Here is a 22,481-nt window from a genome sequence, read left to right as displayed (position 1 = left end):
AAAAAAACTCCGCCACTAAAGTACGTGTTGGCTTGGGTTATATGTATATAAGTTCCATGTGAATTCGATTTATTGTACTGTTGGATTTTCAAAGTGGGTTGAGTGAAACGCGATTATTTTTTGTTTTTCAGCTGACGGCCAGTAACATGTTCATGCTGCTTCGAGTCCTCTTCCCTGCCTCGCCTGATATCCAGAAAGATATCTGCGAAAGAGGCTACAACGATGCGCTTCGCTTCCTACGAGACAACGGTAGGCACTGATTGCTTTTCATTTCCAATTTTTAATCTGTATGCATCAGAGCGTATAGGCTCTCATTTTTATCATTATTATTGATCTTTATTGAATCTTGAAAAAAAACGTCACTTTTTTTCCAGTTTTCCTAAGATTCATTAGAGTCAAACAATGTTTGATTTGTATTTTATTTTATTTGTGAATATTGCATTTTGTAATAAAAATTCTGTTATTCAGCACTAGTCATCTGAGGCGACCAATTGGCTAGCCATGAATATTGGTTAAATTGTTAAATTTGTTTTCAGATAAATCCTTTAGATATAACTTCATACCCATGATTCTGCCAAATTGTTGGACATTAAAGCCGTATTATTTTTAAATAGTCTATCGTGTATATGAATCTTTTAATGAAGACAGTCTCATATCATCGCAGCATTATTGTAAGTGCTATTATTTAGTTCAACTGTCTTTTAAATTTTGCGATATTATAATTTCATTTCTTATTTGTCTTGTAACCACACAAATATGAAATAAATACTTTAGCTTTCTTTAATGTAAAAAATTCACACGCTTAAATATTTGATGAAACAATGAAAACGGTTTGAATTTCAGTGTAATAATGTAACTTATTGTTGGAAATTGGAAAAAATTAAAAAAAAAAAAAATTGGCAAAATTTGAAAAGTTTACGCAATTCTTAAATGGGTATCATTAAAAAGATAATTTTTACAATTTTAAAGCGATGCATTTTTTTTGTGTGTGTGTATGTGTGTGATTATGTTTTGGGAAGTTACCGCTGAAAAAAGCTAAATTTTGTATTAATTAAAATTATAATTAAGATTTAAAAAAAGATGCTCCGAGGTATACATTTCCACCCTCCAATATATAATATGTAAAACACACGTATTTTTGAGTAGTTTCGCCGCCGAAGAGAGAGAGAAGACACTTTGAATCTTTAAGCTTCGCTTTTATTCCATCCCGGGAGGCACTTCTCCTGAAGTTTAATTTATCTAAAGTTTGAATTTATAATTTTTTTTTTTGAATTTGAAGTTTGAATTTTAAATTTAATTTATCTGAAGTATCTGAAGTCTGAACTATTTTATCTTTTGTTTTGACAATTTTTTCCAATATTAGACAATAAAATTTATTCTCTAACTGCTGCTAGCACAGAATATCAGTAAACTTCTCTAGAACATTAGAAGACTGAAATTATTGGAAAAATTTCGGTCGCATTTATATTTTCTCACAATGCACATTTCAAATGTCAAAGGTAATAATTTAGTAGTTGTTAAATACGAGTGTAAAATGAATGCTTTGATTTCAGAGTTTTATTCTGTAACGAGTAATTGATATTTTTAAAAAGTAAATATGTTCTACAAGAAGTAACATTCACATCTGAAATTTATTTTCACATTTTTTTCCCCTTCTTTGGACTACTTAATACATCAATCTGAAAGCAGTTCTTGCCAAACATTATGTAGCATATCTCTATCGCTGATGGTAGCAAACGCATTTAAAATCGAACATATTTTTCACAATTTATTCAAACAGATATAATTTGGAGAGATTTTGGAAATTTAATTAAAACATTAAATACGTAAATAAGAGTTATTATTGGCTAGCAAGTTCCTCAACAAATTTGTGAGTATAATTATTAATTTGCAGGTTGCATTCTAAACATGAACATATTTCTTTGAAATATTATAAATAAATACAGTTATAATAAATAAATACAGGAAATATTTGTTACATTAGGTAACTTAGTATATCACAATACTTTATTGCGTCATTTTCAAATCAGGTTGGAATTATCAAATAGGCAAACAATATTTTTCCGAAGTTAGATTTTAATTTTTATTTTGTATAGTTTTTGTTGCTCATTTAAAATGCCTTAAAGTGGGTCGAGTTTGAAATAATAGCAAAGCTAAAAATAAATATTAAAAAGGTCTGACCTTTTTGTTTGTCTATCATAAGTTGAAGGAACTTTACACTAGAATTCCTTTTAATTTAGAAACTGAATAAGGTCAAGTTTTCCAGCAGAGATCAAAAATGAGTTCAAGGACTTGGAAGAAAGTTGTTTATCTACATCTTACTTAGTATTAAATTGGTAACATTAATCGTAGAAAGTAACAAAAATTAATTATTTATTCGTTTTCAAGTCACTTTAAAAAAACTTGGAAAACAAGAGTTTGTGTATGGGGGGGGGTCTCACGCTTTTCTAATTATTATACATGGATAAAGTAAAAAGTTAACATTTTATTATATACAATCATACCTTGCATAAAGAGCAAAATGAAATGTGAAAAAGACACCCTCTTGACGAGCGATGTTTCGCAGAACGAGTGGCGAGGAGACATCGTAACGTCACATGTTAGATCGGTTTGTATAAGTGTTGTTGAGCTCTTGTTTGAACAGATATCTACCTGGTGGAAGTTCTGCCCTGATAGCACTGTGAAACGCGGATCCGAGGGTTTTATCAAGTTTTAATTGATGAGATTTTGTGTCTGTCCAAGATTATAGGGCTAGAGAGGGATAGCAATGACAAACTGGTGAAAGAAATAGTCAGAACTAAAGTAAAATTTATGAAATTGCATTCGTTGTCATAACAAAAAAGGTGCTCTGTAGATTTGGTCATGAGATTAAGAAATAATAGACTCAATAGAGCAGCAACCTTGCAATGAAATACGAAAGAAAAATGAAAAAAATTATTGCACCGTAAGTTGAGATGCATCATCCTGATAAGGCAATAGCTATGCGCTCTACAAATACATTAAGGATAATGTTGCTTTTTTCCCCCGCCAGATTTTGAAGCGTAGCCAGACAAATGCCTTTAGGCGAATTTGAAACCTGTATTATAAATAATAAACTACATTTTTATGAATTTAAGTATTTTCTTCGGAATGAAATGCATTTTCGTATTTTATATGTATTCCTATGAAAATAATTGTTTCGTTTAAAGTGTAATATCTCGATGTTACATTTGATTCTTACAAGTATTTAGAACAAGAACCGGCAATGAATTATCTCGTTGAACGAGGTTCCATTTAAAATTTTTTTTTTATTAAAATTGACATGCTTCATGTATGTAAGAATGGGATTTTTTCGATTAGGCTTTCGATTTTTCACTGACTTTCTGGATTATTAAACTTTTGTACATTTATTGTTCTGTATGATATATGCAATTTTTTTCAGAATTTAATTATTATTTAGACGATTAATTAAATTAAATTTTTATTTTATAAACGTGACGCCACCTTGTCAGTTGCAGATTTTAAGAACATGAGGACACAGGTGCTTCGGGACTTTAGGATTAAATGTGCTAGCCATTGCTGTTAGTGAATTTTAGCAAGAAAATTGAATTCTTATTTATATTAATTATAAATTAAAGAATAAAGAGAAAATATTTAAAAAAAAGAAAGCTCTACTTTTTAACGCAATAAAAAAATTTTACAAACTGTTATTAATTTATTTAATTTTGACGTTTCCTTGAAGATTTACTTGCAGTTCGTTAGTTCTTTTATTTTTGTATACGGAATATATCCTGCCACATTTTTACTCTCGTAAAAAAAATCACTGAGAATTTAAATGAATTAGTGCATTGTCTAGGTATCCAAATTAGACAAATTATTTAAATAACTATGTCTATCTTTTAAAATATTATGATAACTCGAAAAATAACAATGAATGTAAGTTATATGTAGTCGATGTATTAAATCTAGAGATTTTTAATAAATTTTAAGCCAATCTGTAAATAAGAAAATCACCTTCTCTTATTTAAAGATTGATCTAAAATTTGTAAAAACGAGAAGGGGTAAAAAAAATTCAGACTTTTCTATTTAATAACCTATTACAGGTTATTAAATAGAAAAGTCTTAATATTCTATTAATACCAGGCAGTTAAAATATGGCAGAGCCAGTATGTTTATAAAAGATTAACACATAATGAAAATGATTGATCATTCATTTTATTCCGCACTTTCCTTTGTGTCTTTCAACTTATTTTCGAAATAAATCTTATTTTGTGGATCTCTTTTATGCTTTTATTCTGTTTTTCATATTGTAACCAAAGTGCTCTTAATCACAAACTAGAAAAATTTGGAATTAATGACACCATACTGGACGCTTATCATTATTTTTTACAGATTTAGAAACAAAGATTGCTTTGATCATATTCCAAAATATTAATATCGTTTTCACAATGCTTACTCACATAGTTTTTGATTAATCGGACCTAATTTCTAAATTATTGAAACCTAATGACCTAATTTCTAAATTATTGAAACCTAATGACCTAATTTCTAAATTATTGAAACCTAGTTTCATCGAGTTTTCCCCCATACTTTACTTGTAAAAATACATGTATTTTATTCCTAAATTATTGAAATTTGGTCATAGAAAGTATACCAGTAATGGAAATTTACAGAGTTTAAGGTATATAAAATTTCAAAATATTCTTTGAGTTATATCTATGTTATTTTTTATTTATTGTCTGTAGAGATGTATTTCTCATTCCAAACAATATCCTGTTTGCACCACAACAAGCTATGCTAATTGTTGCATTGTGAAACATTTCTCTTAGAGATGGAATCTATATTAATAAGATTTTTTTTAATTACAGATTTGCTGCCCTGTTCCAACTGCATTGCAACGAACATAAATTTGGGACATATCAATTGTCAACTACCAGAAGATGAGGTGCCGCCTGAGCTATTTCTTGGTACGTTGCAGTATTTTAAAAATTTCTGCGTCCAAAAAGAAAAAAAAAAAAAAAATTAGCATTAATAAAAGGAAAAGACTAAAGGTTGAAGAAGTTAATACTTTATTTTTATTTTTATTTTTTATCTTTTTTTTAGTTTTACAATTTTTTTAATTATTTTTTCACATAAAACGAAAAAAAAAATTGAATTCGAAACGAAGCCCTCTTAACACATTTTTGATCGATAATTTGACACAAAAGTAATCTCGTGCCATAGGCTGTGCTTTGAGAATGAAAATGCGTTATGAAAATACGAGCTAATTTGTGAGCATTCAACAACGTTTGGACGTGAAAATACGAGTTAGCTTGTGAGAGTTTAATGAAATGTTAAAGAGTAATGAAAATTTCTGAATGTAATTATTGTTGCTTCTACGTAAAATACTTCACTTCTAAACTTATATAGTAAATTGCACATGAGGAATATTACAACAAATTCAACATTAGTACACTAAAAATCGTATTCAGAAGCTTAAAACCCCCCTTTGCACTCTGAAAAGTAATGCGATGCGTAATTATTCATCTAATAAAAAGACTTGTTTATTGCTCCGAAAAATAAATATATAATATATATGTGTATGTAATGATATCTTTTACTTTAATTTAAATCCTAAATAATTTCCTATCTTTTTTTATCTTAAATTAGTTCATGCTATTTTATTCTAAAATTTTCTTATTTTCTGATGCAAATCTCACTTTTTTATTTAATTACTGTCAACACTCTCTCTAAATATTCCCTTTTCTTTGTCTCCCACGCCACGAGTGAAAAGAAAGAATTCCTGGAGCCTATGCAGGTGTTTCAACTTGATTCCCTTTCTTAAAATGACACGTGTATCTAATAAATCCCTAATGAAATCTCGTATAAAAAAAACCACTAAAGGGGAAAATTCTTATACTTTCTTTCTTGTCTCCTGGTGCGAACTACTCATCCCGTCTTTGTCTCTGTTATGCCTCTTATGGTAAAATAAGAATTAAAGTTAATTAAAAAAATCTCTTCCTTATGACCACATAACTGACAAAACTATACAGGATATATATATATATATATAATTGTTTTAAGTTGAGTTTCCCCTGAAAAATTAATCTACATCTACCACTCTGTAGGTATTTTTAATAATCAAAATCAAATAAATAAATAAAAGGTCTAAATGATGCACAATCTTGGTTGGTGTCTGAGAGGAGACATCCTAGTGAAAGGAGCCAATACGTTCACACCGACATTGCAGTTCATATTTCTCTCCTGTGGGTGGCTACTTTAAGTCCTTTGCTTTATCGGGTAAAACTGCTTGGAAAAGTGCTCATGTGCAAGCCATCGGTATTACACATCGCTTGATAAGATGCATCAATGCGAATTCATGATGAAATATTAGTACGAGTCACCTGTGGTACAGGCCGGTGTGAGCGTATTAAGTATCTAAGTATACTGAAGTCACGATATCTTCTACATAATAGGATCATGGATTCGAGACTCGATCTAATGTCTTCCAAATTAACTGGTTTGTGTTGGGCGACACAGTTGTCGAATACAAATTCAAATGCTGGATCCAACATTTGAGTCTCACGTCGGAGGTAGACTCAAATATTGGATCCAGCATTTGATCAACAATTATTCTTCAATTTCATAGAAATATTTCTGCTTCGAGGAGTGAAGTATGTTTGATCCAATAAAGCTTGATTCAGTATTTGGCGATTTGAATGGACCAGTGCATGGCGGAAGAAGAAATTGGAGTTGTTGCTAGTGTTATTATTTAGTTCCAATTCGTTAAAGAGACGTATTACCGGCCTCTTTTACCGTATTAACAACAGCAATGTGATTTGTGCTGTGTAGCCGTACATCCACACAAGCAAATCGAATGCTACGAATGTTGGTGGCTTCCTTTGACTTGGATGTAAAATATAGACAACCACTAAAAACTCTTCTAATTAGAATGCTTGATATTTCACATTAGAAGATCATAAGTTAGTCTGATCACACGATGCTACAAACTGTTTAGCGTCCAATGCTGAAAGTTACTAGCAGCATCATATAGCACCGATTTTACTTTAGCCTTCTAGTACAAATTTGTTGGTATGGTTTGAATGTTTGGAGAATTGTCTCCATCAAACCATCGTATAAAAAAGTGACGCCTGTCTCTTACAATATCGAAACGAAATGACACGGGCATAAATCTCATTAAACTAAAATAAGCGTACATCCGTTCGTCTTTTGCTTTCTATTTTTAATGTGCGAATATCTAAATCTGTTTCTTCATAAAAACATAATTCTGAATCAGGAAATCCTTTCTCTATTACCTTCGTGAAACTTCAAATAGGTTCTTTAACCCGTTTACTGCGTTCGACGTGCACATGTGTCTATCCAAATCTTCATTATGATGCTATCGACGTGTATACATGTCGTGGGAATAAAAAATTATCATTTGATATAAAAACTCAATTTCAGTAAGATGTAATATAAATGTCATCTAGTGGGATTTTTTTAATAATACCAATAAGTTTTACGTAAATTTTAAATAATAGTTTTTAATAATACCAATAAGTTTGCTTTCTTGGCAGTTGTTTGCCAATCATTTTGGGATTTTTTTATTAATTTTCAATTGTAATACCTTTTTTTTTTTCAAAAGTGAATTTTAAATTTTTTATCCAGTAAAGAAGAAATTTATTCGCTTTTTTATGATTTTTTCTCAAAATTTACTTTGCATCCAATTGTTTTGCTTTCGACGTGTATCCAAGTCAATCGCTTGTTTTGATTATGCACTGCAGAAAGGATTTTTAAAATCAAATTCCGCAGTTAAGTGGTTAATCTATTAAATTTCATTTACTTTTTGCCAATAAATGGTATAGACATTCAGTATCCCTACTGCATAGGATTTGAATTCGATTCTACCCTAGAGAGAGGTCAAATAAGGTGCAAATATCATCAAAAATTGCACACAATATATATATATATATATATAAAATATAGTGTGCAAATTCTACAACAAGGATGCTAGATAAATAAGTAAAAAATATATCTTGTAGAGTGTTATGTTAATTTAAGCTTGATAGTATTGAAAAAATTAAATTCTCTCAGCCAATTAAAAAGTGAATATTTCAAAGATTTTTCTAAAATAATGAACTTTAAATGATTAATTAAAGCTATATATATTTTGCTTGCAGAAATTGAAAAGGCAATTTTGGATTACAAAAAGAACCTCGGCTACAAGATCATGCAGTATCGCTCTATGAAGATGCTCTATTATTTGAATTGGCCTAATATAATGACGGCAAAAGTTGGTTATGTCCTGATATCTTCGTAAGTAATTTTTTTAAAAAAATTTCAAAGTTTTAATTAATCAAGTGTACTGTTCAATCTCTAACAAACATCATCATTCCACTTAAAAACTTTGTTATGAAGGAGATTCGTTTAAACAGAAGTTTATAATCTATGTGTTTAAAATACTTAGAAAAACCAAAGAACCGTTCCGAAACCTTCAGCCACTAGTTTGATTTCGCTAATCATTGCATCATATAAGAGCTCGTGACCTCTAAACACGTCATTTGTGGTTACCTATTCTCCACCGCTCCATTTTCCGAGAGAAATTTCAAAACTTCTCTATGGCGGAAAATTTTGAAAACTCTCCACCCACAACCACTGTACCGATTTCGAAAATTTTTATTTTATATAAATGCTTTTGATCTTTAGGTACATGATCAATCATTAAAGGCCTCAGAGTTTCGAGAAGTATTCCAAATTGAAATTCTGACAGAGCTCTCCAAGCCTTAACAACTGGACCGATTTCGCTTGTTTGTGGACATAGTTAATCATTTAAATGCGTTATACTTATTATTCAAACTTAAAAAGAACTTTTTTGTTGTTGTTGTTGTTGTGATAAAATAAAGTTGTGGGTGTGGGTGATTTTTATATTTCTAATAAGATTTATATGCGTGTAGGTTAGCGTTTAATTTAAAAAATCAACAGAAGTGATCTTCTCCAAAACTTCCTCAGATAAACTTGTCATGCCAGAGAATGGCATTGGCGTACAATAGTTAAAAAATATTTTTTGGCGAAAATTTAGCATTTTTACTGAATCTATCTTGTGATCCTTGGCGAGAGTTTTGGCTATTAATCCCTAGCATGCGTTATTAGTATTCAAAAATCGAATTTGTGCTTTAGGCGCATATTTCCTAACCGACTGAACCCAAATTTTTGACACAGAGCTACAATTGTAGGCACAAAATCGGTACAACCGGAGTTTAACCCCCTACTTGGCGCAATTTTCAAAAATCGCCAACAACAGTCTCGTGCCGTGTTTTTCGGAGTGCGCGGTGAGCGGAAAAACACGGCATAAGACCGCCGTTTTTGAGAAGACAAGAGAAAACGGTGGTTGCCAGCTTTGGCGCATTATTGCAACTTGGCGAAGAAGGGGGTTAAACTACGTTCACCCCACAAAGTCACAAAATCACATAATAAATTTGACTTATTTAAGTTATTGCGCCAATGAGTAATCGCATTTCTCTGTTACTAAAGTGTAGACCGACGGACGGTCAACCTCTTTTTGTATCTGGCTCAAAATGTGAAAGGTTTACTCTATGGATGTTAAATTTCTATACCGAATTTTGTTCATGTAGCCGAATTCTGTCCAAATTCCGTCTCTAAGATCTTTCTCCACTGAGAATATTCAATGAGGCGTTGTTTTTGAGATTTTTCTTGAGATATGCGGGTAATGGAAGGAAGATGACCATTGATAGCATATCTATAGCTCTTAAGCTTTCATTTCGAAACAATATTTGCAAAATCGGATCCCTGGTTTGAGCTGGCAGACTGGTTCTGCAGTTTTGACGATTATTTAAAATATATAGATGTAAACTATTTTTAATGTTTTTTTAATATATTGATTTGCAAACAGAATCTTGCAAGCAGTGCAGGGCAGAGCAAATTTCTCGGTAGATGGCATCTGGAATGTCTTCTTGAAGCTCCTTAGAAGAGGATATTACGGCTGTCGCGATCTTCAAAGGTATGTGGAGTTTAGTTGCTAAAATTGGACATAAAAGAAAAATCGAATCATTTTTTATGGATTTATGATGAATCATCACCAACGTCATATTCATTTTTTAATTATTGTATTTACCTGTACGTTCTATTAGAACTCTATGGAAACGCATTATTTTTTAATTTTATGATAATTACAATATGTTGCATTGTGTTCATTAAATTCTGGCTCAATAGTTAATTTCTATATCTTTAGTTGTATTGGATGTTTTTGGCGCAAGAGTCATGTTTGGCCATGCTGCGCCAAGCATATGGTCTAAAATCATACTAGATAAAAAAAAAATGCATTAATTAAAATGTAAAATCATTCGGTTTCGGTAAGAGAAGGCGATAGTTGATTAAATTACAATGAATATATAAAATTCAGGAATTTAAAATAACCAATGATGATTTATTATTGGAAATAACAAAATTGAAAAAGTAGTAATCTATATCTTTAGAGAAAAGCGTATGTTTCCGTTCTATACCTTTAGAGAAAAGCGTATGTTTCCGTTCTATACCTTTAGAGAAAAGCGTATGTTTCCGTTCTATACCTTTAGAGAAAAGCGTATGTTTCCGTTCTATACCTTTAGAGAAAAGCGTATGTTTCCGTTCTATACCTTTAGAGAAAAGCGTATGTTTCCGTTCTATACCTTTAGAGAAAAGCGTATGTTTCCGTTCTATACCTTTAGAGAAAAGCGTATGTTTCCGTTCTATACCTTTAGAGAAAAGCGTATGTTTCCGTTCTATACCTTTAGAGAAAAGCGTATGTTTCCGTTCTATACCTTTAGAGAAAAGCGTATGTTTCCGTTCTATACCTTTAGAGAAAAGCGTATGTTTCCGTTCTATACCTTTAGAGAAAAGCGTATGTTTCCGTTCTATACCTTTAGAGAAAAGCGTATGTTTCCGTTCTATACCTTTAGAGAAAAGCGTATGTTTCCGTTCTATACCTTTAGAGAAAAGCGTATGTTTCCGTTCTATACCTTTAGAGAAAAGCGTATGTTTCCGTTCTATACCTTTAGAGAAAAGCGTATGTTTCCGTTCTATACCTTTAGAGAAAAGCGTATGTTTCCGTTCTATACCTTTAGAGAAAAGCGTATGTTTCCGTTCTATACCTTTAGAGAAAAGCGTATGTTTCCGTTCTATACCTTTAGAGAAAAGCGTATGTTTCCGTTCTATACCTTTAGAGAAAAGCGTATGTTTCCGTTCTATACCTTTAGAGAAAAGCGTATGTTTCCGTTCTATACCTTTAGAGAAAAGCGTATGTTTCCGTTCTATACCTTTAGAGAAAAGCGTATGTTTCCGTTCTATACCTTTAGAGAAAAGCGTATGTTTCCGTTCTATACCTTTAGAGAAAAGCGTATGTTTCCGTTCTATACCTTTAGAGAAAAGCGTATGTTTCCGTTCTATACCTTTAGAGAAAAGCGTATGTTTCCGTTCTATACCTTTAGAGAAAAGCGTATGTTTCCGTTCTATACCTTTAGAGAAAAGCGTATGTTTCCGTTCTATACCTTTAGAGAAAAGCATATGTTTCCGTTCTATACCTTTAGAGAAAAGCATATGTTTCCGTTCTATACCTTTAGAGAAAAGCATATGTTTCCGTTCTATACCTTTAGAGAAAAGCATATGTTTCCGTTCTATACCTTTAGAGAAAAGCATATGTTTCCATTCTATACCTTTAGAGAAAAGCATATGTTTCCATTTGGAAAAATTAAAGGTCGTAGATAATTACATCTTAAATTTTTGAAATTGATAAATAAATTACTGTAAAAAATTACGAAGTCTAAATTTTTTTAAATACCATCTTCGCCCAATTAAGGATTATAAACAGAAAAGGCTTCGCTCTTCTGCAATTAAATTGACCGACATAAGGCTTTGAGAAATCATTGTTCTTAGATGGTTTTAGATTTCATTCGCTTACTCGTGAAAGATCCGCCAGTCAAAAGATACCTCGAGGGAGCAATTACCGTTGATTTGGTTTAAAATAAAGAAATTCAAAGCCTCACAGGCGCCTCAATCTCAGGAGACACCCGAGCACAAGTCAAACCTGATTGGTTCGTTCGATCACATGATTTCAAACTATACGTCATGGTAAATCTTCTGTTGGCTATTTATCTTTTCTTTTGGCAATTAGATGCGTATTTTGGAGAAATTAATTTGGGAATAGATATCAGTAGTGTAGTATTTTGTTTTGTAATTCAGTTGATTAAAATTTTACACTAGTTTTATAATAAAGCTGATATAGAAGAAATCAGGGTCTGCTACACGTTTTTAAGTGTGCTCTTATTTCTATATTTGAAAAGAAAATATTATGAACTGTTATTACATAGGTTTATTAGGTTTATAAATGTTGTCTTTCAATAAAAATGAAATGCACAGATCTACAAAACTCTCACTGGATCTATTTTAACATATGTGTTCGGAACTTAAGGCAATAACTTCACAGGGAGAAACTCTTATTTCTATATTTGAAAAAAAATATATATATATTATGAACTGTTTTTTTTAATGCGTTTAAAATAATTGCGTTTTTTATAAAATTCAGCGCCTCATAACGCACATTTGAATTCCATGTTTATTGCTTATCCTTGCAATACGGAACAATGCTTACCGCTTCGCAGATAAAAATTGGTTACTGTAAAATTGGCGGGAAACGAATTTGGCGGTTTTCAATTCACTGATCTGACAAACCAATCAGGTTTGACTTGTGCTCGGGTGTCTTCTGAGATTGAGGTGTCTGTCAAAGCCTCAAAACTCGGTCAGTTTAGGTCATAGTGAAATGAAACTTCAAATGCCGAGATTATTATATTAAATATGAATGATAAGACCAGAGGATTGTATAAAAAATTACTCTTCATAATTTTTTTCAGCAGTTCACTTATGGAAAATAACAAATATTTTTTTTTACGACATTCAAAGCATTTTTCAAATTAGAAATATATTTAACGGTTTAAAAATTCATTAGTGGGTGATAATCAGAAGTGTGTGTATACGCGCCCTTGAAGAAGTATTTTTTTGAAATTTGAGCAATAATAAGACAGAGAAATTTAGAGGAAAATTATTTGTGAGGGTAAGCATAAATATACCAAGTTGGACGAGAGTTCTATAGACTGTCATTTGGTAGAGTGTGTGATTATCCATCATTGCAAAAGCATTAGATTGTGAAGGAACATAAACAAATTGCCCAGAAGTTCTTGAGAGATCTACCATTCTTGATGTAGTGCAAGTTCAAACTCATGAAATGCGTGAGATGTTGAAAAGTTTGCCAAATGTTTTGTCTTCGCCTTACCAGACCCAAAGTTGACAACGATAGGGCATAGAACAGAATCAGCATTCTCAGCAATTCTTGTGGGGAATACTATGCCATTTCCAGTTCAAGAAATATTTTTGGGGGCACTTAATAGTTTGCGAGATCTCTCGCCTTTCCCTTGCCAGATCCAAAACTGGCAAAGCATAGAACATAAACATAGAATATGATGTGCAGTTCTGTGTTCCTTTGCCATTTTTGCTCCAAGACAAGTACCAGCTCAAGAAGTGTTGTTGGAGGCACCGGTCGGTTTATCAGATATCTTCTGTTGCCTGACCAGACTCAAAACCGACAGCAACGGGACATAGAATTGAATGTGGGATTCTTTATCATTTTTACTCCAGGGCAACTTTCAGTTCAAGAAATGTTGGAGGCACTGGAAAGACTGCGAGACACTTTTCTACACATGATAGAATCTGTAGCGATTGTTTTAATTCTCTCGGAGAAAGTGCGCCAAAGTGTGACGTGTGTGTCATCTCTTTTAATCGTCCAATGGCATTGAGGTGCAACATGACTCAGCATTCTCATCCCTTAGAGAGCGCGGAAGAATATAATCAGAGTAGCTTCCAGGGACAAGGCGCATGATGTCGTTGTATGTGGAATAAAGTTATATTTTTGATAGTAAAATGTAGAGTGATTGCTTCCAAACCCTTACATGGAGTCAGATTATGATAATTAATATTATGGATTATTCAATCCTCTTTAAATCCAACTATGACAACGAAAAGGTATAAAGCAGGATCAAAATGGTCATCAGTTTTTATGCGGTCATTTGCCATTTTTGCTCCAGGACAACTTCTAGCCCAAGAAACGCTATGAAAAGCATTGGACGGTTTGTCAGATTTTTTCTCTTTGCACAATCGAGAGACATTGTCGGCTGCTTTTCTGTTGTTCTTATTCAATCAAAAAAAAAATCAAAAGTTTTTTTTATAGATTTGTATTCATTGTGGAATATCATTTAACTTTTATGAGCTGTGTATTTTTGACTTTTAATGGATTTTTTTTATTGATTCAATGCATGAGTATAATTATTTTTGTACTGTAGTTCGAATTGGACCCATATTTGGATTTATACCAAAAGGCCGAGGGTAGAACATTCCCAATTAATAATATTTGATAATGACATTTAGATAGATATTTAGTATTTTTAATATAGTAGTTATAAAATGTCGTGACTTTTATTTATTTCAGTAACGCAAACTCTGGAAGCCTGGAAACCATTAACTACACATCTCGTGTGACTTCTAAATCCATTTCTGCAAATGACAGTGACTATAGTTCTGGTCCTCCAAGTGGTGATGAGACAATGAGTGGCTCGAATACACCAGAGGAATCTAGTGAAGATGAGTCAGATGAATCTAGTGAAGGTTGTCCAGAAGAATCTTCTTTAAATGGCCGTGAAGAAGACAATGAAAACAGTTCAAAGCAATCTGAAGACAGATTGGACAAAGGCTACGACTGTTACGGCATTGGAAATACAATATTTAATATGCATCAGAACTGTAATTCTGTTTTAATGGACTATAATTCTTTTCATAAGTTGACTGTACAAAATTAAATGTTGTAAATAATCCTAAATTTGTTTTTACATCACTAGTCTTTTATTGAGTTTGTTATATTTAAAATATTGATGTTGCAATTTTTTAAACGGACGAACGATTTGCTTTCTTTGTTAGATACTGTTTGCCATGAATTGTTTTGGAGCCATAAGTATAAATTATGAATTGCATTTTCCGAAAATTTTGTTTACTGGTCGTTACCCTTTTTCCAGTTGAGATCTCAAAATTGGTACAAAGTTTTTGGTTTGCCTTTAAAAGAGATTCTTTCTCTTTAAGTAGTTTAGAAGTCGTCGGTCGGCAAAATAATTCTTAACATTAGTACGAATGTTTAAAAAACACACATGACAATAAACTCTTTTTCATCTTGCAAGAGTTGGCGAGCAATATACAACTCAGGTAATCTATATTTTAGAACTTTTATTTCCTTTTCTCAGCCTCGGAATATTACCAATTATTGGTACAATCATGAGATTCTCTTTGAAAGCCTTTCTCAGTTTCAAAGTATAACCATTCATTGGTAATATTTTGGAATCCTTTCTCACTCTCAAAATATTACCATTCATGAGATCTATTGTCTCTGGAAGTTTTTCTCAGCCTCAGAATATTTCCAATTGTTGGGGCAATCATGAGGATTCTTCTTAAAGGCCTTTCTTAATCTCGAAATATAACCATTCTTTAGTAACATTTTGGAATTCTTTCTCAGTCTCAAAATGTTGCCATTCATGATATCTATTCTCCCTGGCAGCCTTTATCTGCCTCAAAATATTGCCACTGATTGAGGCAATCTTGAAACATAACCCGTCTTTAGAAGTAATATTCCCATAAGTGCAAAAATGAGTTTTCATACAAGCTCCGGGATAATTTTGTATTGTCTATAGTGTCAAGTTACTTTTGTTGTTGCCATTTTTATATTCATATCTGTACATTTTTGACTAAAGGTATCAAACCTGATGCCTGCCATTTTGTGCATCAACTTTAATATACTTACAGAAGTGGCCTGCATTTTACTATGATTATTGTGATTCTTTATAATGTGTTTTAAAAACCATTGTGAAAAATAGATGGTTTTTAAAAATTGTTATTTATGAGATATTGCTTATTGTTTAAGATTTATAAAAATTGATATTTCAGAAACATTTTATATAAAAATATTTATATAAAAAATTCTACATAAGCATATCTTGTGATGTTTATTCCGTTTTGTGTTTTCGTATGTTTTCTGAAATAAAGCATGGCTGTGCCACTTTATGATGTTGTTGATTGTTAATTTTATTTCCTATTAGTTTAAAAATAGTATATAAATTTTGCAATAATTTATCTAAGTCCAGTCTCTAAATTTTGATGTACAATAATACACTCCCGAGTATCCGGCCTAAAGTGTCGGAAGGGTAGGCTGGATAACAAGAACTCATTTCTTTGCTCACCAATACCAGAAGATAAAGTTTTTATACCAAAATTCGCTGTTTTAATACTATTTTCTCACTTTTTATTGAGTACTAAGCCCTCCATTTATTTCAAGCCACGCGAAATAAATGGAGAACGCGGCCAGGAGAATCATAGAAGCTGTTGTCGGTGAAGTGTCGAGTTGAAATAGAAAGCTCTGTATGATAGCTTATATATGTTTATATAACTCTTAACTGCGAAGTTATATTTTTTGCTGCTATTCCTCAATCTAGTCGTTGTATAGCGCGTGATTTCTTCTCCATAATCACTTTTTTTTTTTCGTTTTTCACCCATTTTGAAATCTTTACTATGGTACACTTAAAAAAACATTTAGCGCACCCTAAGAACAATTTACGAATACTGTAAGTACTGTGCAGTTATAATCAGGAACTGCCGCAATAAATGAGATCCGTTACAAACTTACGAAACAATGAACAACGAACAGGCGCTGCTCTTTTCCTGTCACAATTTGCATGTTGCACATGACATGGAGGAAGATCGTAGCAAATGCCGGCTTCCAGTGCCTTGGCAATGTTGCCAATGCAACACCGTGCCTTCATAATTCCTTATTCTAATTACGATAAAAGAAAACTAGGAGGGATAAGCGTGAACCGGTACTCAGGAGTGTACTGTATACAACAGTCCCGCTATTGAAATAGAGGTAACTAAACTCCAAATTAATACTATGCCTCACTTCGTATAAGCAAGATTCTTCTTAATTACTCATGGAACCCCTCATCCATTAATTCCCTCCATCCGTTTCCCACGTCGAGGGGATTAATTCACGAAGAAAATAATTATATTTCTCGATAACAATTAGAAGTATTCTTCAAAATTGTAAATATTATAAAATTAAAATAATGCAACAATCAAACCGGTATATCAGGTAAAAAAAAACTATTGAATTTTCATACGTAAAAAACGAAAAAACAACAACAAAAAAACCAGTGAGTTAGTAGGCAAAGGCACATTCCTTTTGACCTGAAATATAAGGAAAAGAAAGTTATCACCACCATTTCCTCTTCTAGTTCCGTAAAAATTGGAGTTACGCGGACGGAAAAGGTGGAAGAGAATGCATATAATGAGTCTAACATGTATGCCTTAAAGGGCTGTCTCAGAGTTAGGCACTTACGGGTTTGATAATCACTTTAAGACATAATTTTTAGTTCTTATATATTATCTTCAAAACATAATTTTCAGTATAGCTGCAATTCTAAGAAATTGCAACCATAGGTAACATTTTCAATGCAAAATTTATCCGTTATGATGAATCCACAATTCCCTTAATTCGAGTCTTTTTTACTTTCACTTTTACGAAGTACTGTAACCTCCCGAGTATCCGGTTCGTGACTATCCGGCCTAGTTTTCTTTCACCGTAATTAAACGAGAGAGGACAGGTGTTGCATTGGCAACATTGTTTATGTTTCCTGCATTTAAGTTAGACATCAGAGAATTTATGTTAAAATGTGGACAGTTTATATCTTTTAACTTACTTTTATTCTAATAAATTCTTGAAACATGCAGTGTAGTATATAAACTACCAGTACGGAGCCATCTTGGCTTTCCGGGTTCGAGTCCTGGTTCTGGCATGCTGGTTCTCTTTGTGTTCTTTCTCTCTGTGAGGTGCGTGAATGAGCCCCTCCCCCTCTGTAAAAAGGGGCTGTGCAAGCGAGTGTGTGTGTGCTATCTTCATTTGAGCTAGAAGTCAGATTTTTGCCCTCAGGTGCTCAGGGGTCTTTACCCTCAGAAGCTACTGCTCAAAATTTGGCTTAAAATAGTCACACGACAAAAAAAAAAAAAAAAAGTACGGAGCCTTCTAATTTAACTTGACTTGTTACCGGCAACTGCTTCTAAGATTTACCGGGCCGCTGCCGCATTCACATTATAGGTTACTTGAGATTAATTGAGGGTTTAGTACTCAATAAGAAGTGAGAAAATAACAGCGAGTTTTGGTATGACAACTTTGTCTTTTGGTATACGTAAAAAAAAAAAAAAAAATCATAGAACTCCTGCTTATCCGGCTTTTTTCCTATCCGGCCTACCCTGCTACCACATTGGCCCGGATACTCTGGAGTCTACTGTATGCGGAAAGTATTGGCAGTGGCAATGTTGTGATGTTTCGATGTTCCGCAGTGTGATAACGTGGTCACGAGCACCTCTATATCATAATTTGGAATAACTATTAATAATTAGTAAATTTAAGAGAAAGATTAAAATTAATTGGATAGTGTGGACGAAAGCATAAAGCTCTGTTATGAAATTTGACATTTTTGCTTATTTATTTTATATGATCAGATTAATAATAAAAATAATGATTATTTATGTGAGGATTATTATTATATGTATTTTTTATGTCGGAAATTTATTTGAATTACGTTGCTCGTGCCTTACTATTGAAGTCTGGTTTATTTAATTATTTTGCTTATTTATTAACCCTTTCTAGGGTCGTGGGAAGTATGCTTCCCACCAAATTTATCAATCTTTGTATGAAATTATGTAGGTTGGCATCAGTTCTGACAAATTTGTTTAGTAAGTCAGAAACTTAGATGCTTCAGTTCTTTATCTCAGACAAAATGATGCGTCTTGATTTGTTACTTCATTATTAATTAACCAAATTAATTAACGAATCAAATTAAATTTATCTAATAAGCTAAATGAATCCCTTTTCTTATTCTAATTTCAAGCTTTAAAATATTTTAACATAATATGACTAGAAAAAAAATGGCCCTTTAAAGGGTTAAAAAAATCGCGTGTAGTTCATCGTAGCTATCTAGGACCAAAAAAGGATTTTTTTAACAAAATTTAATCCACCAGATTGGCAACGATGCGATTGATCCTCGGTATAAAATTGGAGCTGGAGATTTTGACGAATCGCCAAATTTCAGACTTCACTGAGTTTGGAAAACCTATTTTTGGCAATATGTTTGACAAAGACAACTAAAAAAAAAAAAAACTTTGAGCTATCCGGCTAAAATTTGATTAAAGATCTGTAAACCAAATTCGTAGATTTCTATTAAGTTTTGACTATTCGAATACTAGTTAACGCGATAACTATAAAACGAAGAAAACTAGATGGATAAAATTCGGTACATAGATTTAACATTTTTAGTATAGATAGCTACCAAATTCTGAACCAAAAACAATTAGCGCTTGACTGTTTATACGTCTATATCTTCAGTAGCATGTAAGCTAGATAACTCAAAAACGTAAACGTATAGATTTTGTAGTGAATAGCTTATAAGCCAGTTAACAGCTACGCTACACGAGCAATTGCTTTTGTATTATGGGCATGTTACTAGGTTGCGAACCACAAGGTCCCAGGTTCTATCCTCGCTCATATCAAACCGTCACAATTTAAGTGTACCAAATGTAGTATGTGACTTTGCGAATAAAATTGTAGTTTGATGTCAAATTTTGGTTTCTTTCAGTTGGGAAAAACGTGTCCAAAACACAAATTTCATTTTCGAATATTATTAACCACATGTTAAGTATTTATCGTCAAAAAACTCGTCTAGGATCTCACGATAGATTCAATGAAAATACTAAATTCACGCCAAAGGTTAATATTTCGTTACTATTGTACGCCAAAGCCAGGCTAGGCGTTTTCTGCCTTACTAAAAGTTCACAATTTTTTTGCACGGGGTGGCGGTGGATAATACTTTTATTAAAAAATATGCGAAAAAGTTTTAAAGAGATTACCTGTGCTGGTTTTAACCTCTAGCTTACAGCCGGTACAACAGTTGTACCAGATTTTTTTTTTTTTTTACCTTTCCTTACGGCTCGTTACAAATGCTGTACCAGTAACGAGTTTGAATTTCGTTTCCCCACTTTAATTTTCCAGCTGAACCCTAATTGCCTTATAAAATCGCTTCCCTTTTGTGTTGCACCCCTTAAGGGTCAGGAGATTTCGTCCAGCAGTTGTTATTATCATTTGTTGGCGCTAGTGAGTCTTGTGAACCCTGCTTTGGCAGCATTTTGTTAAGTAACATTCCTAAGAGGTATGGAATGAGTTTGCATAATTTCATTTGTGGGAAATACTCGTTGTAAACTTTCGTCTTTCCGCCTGTTTCTTAAGTTTGTAACTTTATAAATTCCTTAATATTTTAACTTAATATAATTTTGTAACTTTATAATAATATATTGTTATAGTTGGACCCATCTATTTGTCTAAATATTTGAACCAAGAATTTACTTGAAAGAATTCACTAATCATTTGAACAAAAAGAATTTCTGAGGGTAATCGGCACCCTAGACAAATTGTTACTTCTTCGCTCCCATTCCTCACAAATGATGCAGAAAAACTAAATGGAACCTCGTTTTTTTTTTTTTTTTTTTTTTTTTTACTCTGTCATTACATTTTACATTGAAAAGTGACAAAGTAACAAAAAGTGTTTTCATGCTTACCTCTCCTCCTTTTACTGGAGCCTTGGGCATATATACTTCCTTTTTTTTTTTTTTTTTTTTTTTTACTCTGTCATTACATTTTACATTGAAAAGTGACAAAGTAACAAAAAGTGTTTTCATGCTTACCCCTCCTCCTTTTACTGGAGCCTTGGGCATATATACTTCCCAGTCACTAATGTATTAGTCTAACACAGTATTAAAACGACCTACAGTTTTTTCCAGTTTTAAATTTTAATACTTGAACTGGATATATTCCTGCTAAAAATACATTTTGGTTTTGATTTTTAAGTAAGCTGTCGGTTTTACCATTAATTTTCATAATTTTTAAAATCGATTGATTTAATAATTTATAATTAATCATTCATTAAAAGTTATAATTCTACTTTTAAAATATTGAAGGAGGTTGTTAAAATCCATCAAAAATAATAATTAGTAGTTCTTCTATATCAGAAGAGAAATATTAAAATCTTTATACCTTCATTTCAATACACTGAGACTAGGCACTTAAATTATTCCAAAAATATTTGTATCGAAATAAAATAAAGTAGCTGCATAAAAAAGTTATTAATTCTAGATTTAATTTTAAGCATTTCTGAAAGATAATTTAAATAAGCTGCTAGTAAAACTTGTATTTAATAACGAATGCTGATCATTTAGAATGCCAGAGATATTGTTTTAAATTTTTTTTAAAGTTTTTTGCTAACTACTTTTCAACGTAATATTATCGCAATGTAATCTTATGTATCGAATTCTAAGTAAACCACATCTAATCTTACTTTTTAAAAATTAATTGTCTAAAATCTGGTAATTACCTCCGTATTAGTAAATTTTTCTGCAGAAAAATAATTTTTCGTTATAATTCAGTTATTTATTGTCTGCAAAATTGAGCATAGTTTTCAAAAATACTACACTGCAATAAGTAATTGAAATTCTCAGCAAAAAAAAAAAAAAATCACTATAAATTGTAAGAATCGACAATAGAATAGGAAAACGTTACTAGTAATTATATTAAAAGCCGTTCGAACTATGTTAGGAATAAAAATTATATTCGATTTCTATGAGAGCAATATAATATTATAAAAACTTTTAAAGACGTTTTTAATTTACAAAACAGCAGACAATTGTTATCTGTGTGATGCACGAAGAGATGTGAATACTTTAAAAAAGAAAATATAAACAATTAGGATCTTTAATACATTATAAATAAATCGTTACATTTTATTAAAATTGATGAGTTAAAATTATAAAAATAAAATAAAATTCACAACGCTGTGTTCAAGTATTGCCAGCTAAATTCACAGCTTCAGTAATGCTTGAGAAATTGATTTAATTTTAAATATAATTGAAAAGTTGTAAAATTATTGTTTAATGTACTAAACTATTCAGCAGATATCGCATTTGCAATTTATTTAGTATCATAATATTTAATGCAATATTTTCTCTTACAGAATTGCTGGAATAATTTTCAGGAAAAAAAATAATAAATAAAACTGAGATTAAAAGCCTTCTCTAGGGTACGGAATAGGCGAAACAGCAAAAAAAAAAAAAAAAAAAAAAAAAAAAGCAACCCTCTTACTACGGAGGGGGACAGATAACCCACTAACTCTAGGGGGGTTGAAATCGAAGAGGCTATCTTCAACAAACGCCTTTAAAAGAAGGGGAAAGCATCTTCTAGTTTCTCTCACTGAATGCCCGCATTCAAAGTAACTTTTTCGAGTTTGGATTGCCGAAGCTTAAAGGTTAATCTTCAATTGCATGGAAATTATGAGGAAAGAAGA

At 31.9% G+C, this 22,481-nt stretch overlaps 1 protein-coding gene across 1 annotated transcript in view; it reads left to right on the top strand.

The window, feature by feature from the left end:
* LOC129972675 (patanin-like phospholipase domain-containing protein atgl-1) overlaps nt 1–16,118 on the top strand; it is a 62,788-nt gene extending 46,670 nt beyond the window's left edge. Inside the window, exons 5-9 of the mRNA XM_056086895.1 lie at nt 132–249; nt 4,848–4,946; nt 8,139–8,274; nt 9,869–9,976; nt 14,489–16,118. Coding sequence (XP_055942870.1) covers nt 132–249; nt 4,848–4,946; nt 8,139–8,274; nt 9,869–9,976; nt 14,489–14,855 — 828 coding nt within the window. The 3' untranslated portion in view covers nt 14,856–16,118. The remainder of the gene's footprint in view (nt 1–131; nt 250–4,847; nt 4,947–8,138; nt 8,275–9,868; nt 9,977–14,488) is intronic.
* Nucleotides 16,119–22,481: the final 6,363 nt, after the last annotated feature.

Source organism: Argiope bruennichi, chromosome 6 (assembly GCF_947563725.1).
Source record: "Argiope bruennichi chromosome 6, qqArgBrue1.1, whole genome shotgun sequence".
Lineage (NCBI taxonomy): Eukaryota > Metazoa > Arthropoda > Arachnida > Araneae > Araneidae > Argiope > Argiope bruennichi.
The sequence above is the reverse complement of the archived record's forward strand: the minus strand, read 5'-3'. Positions and strand labels throughout refer to the sequence as shown.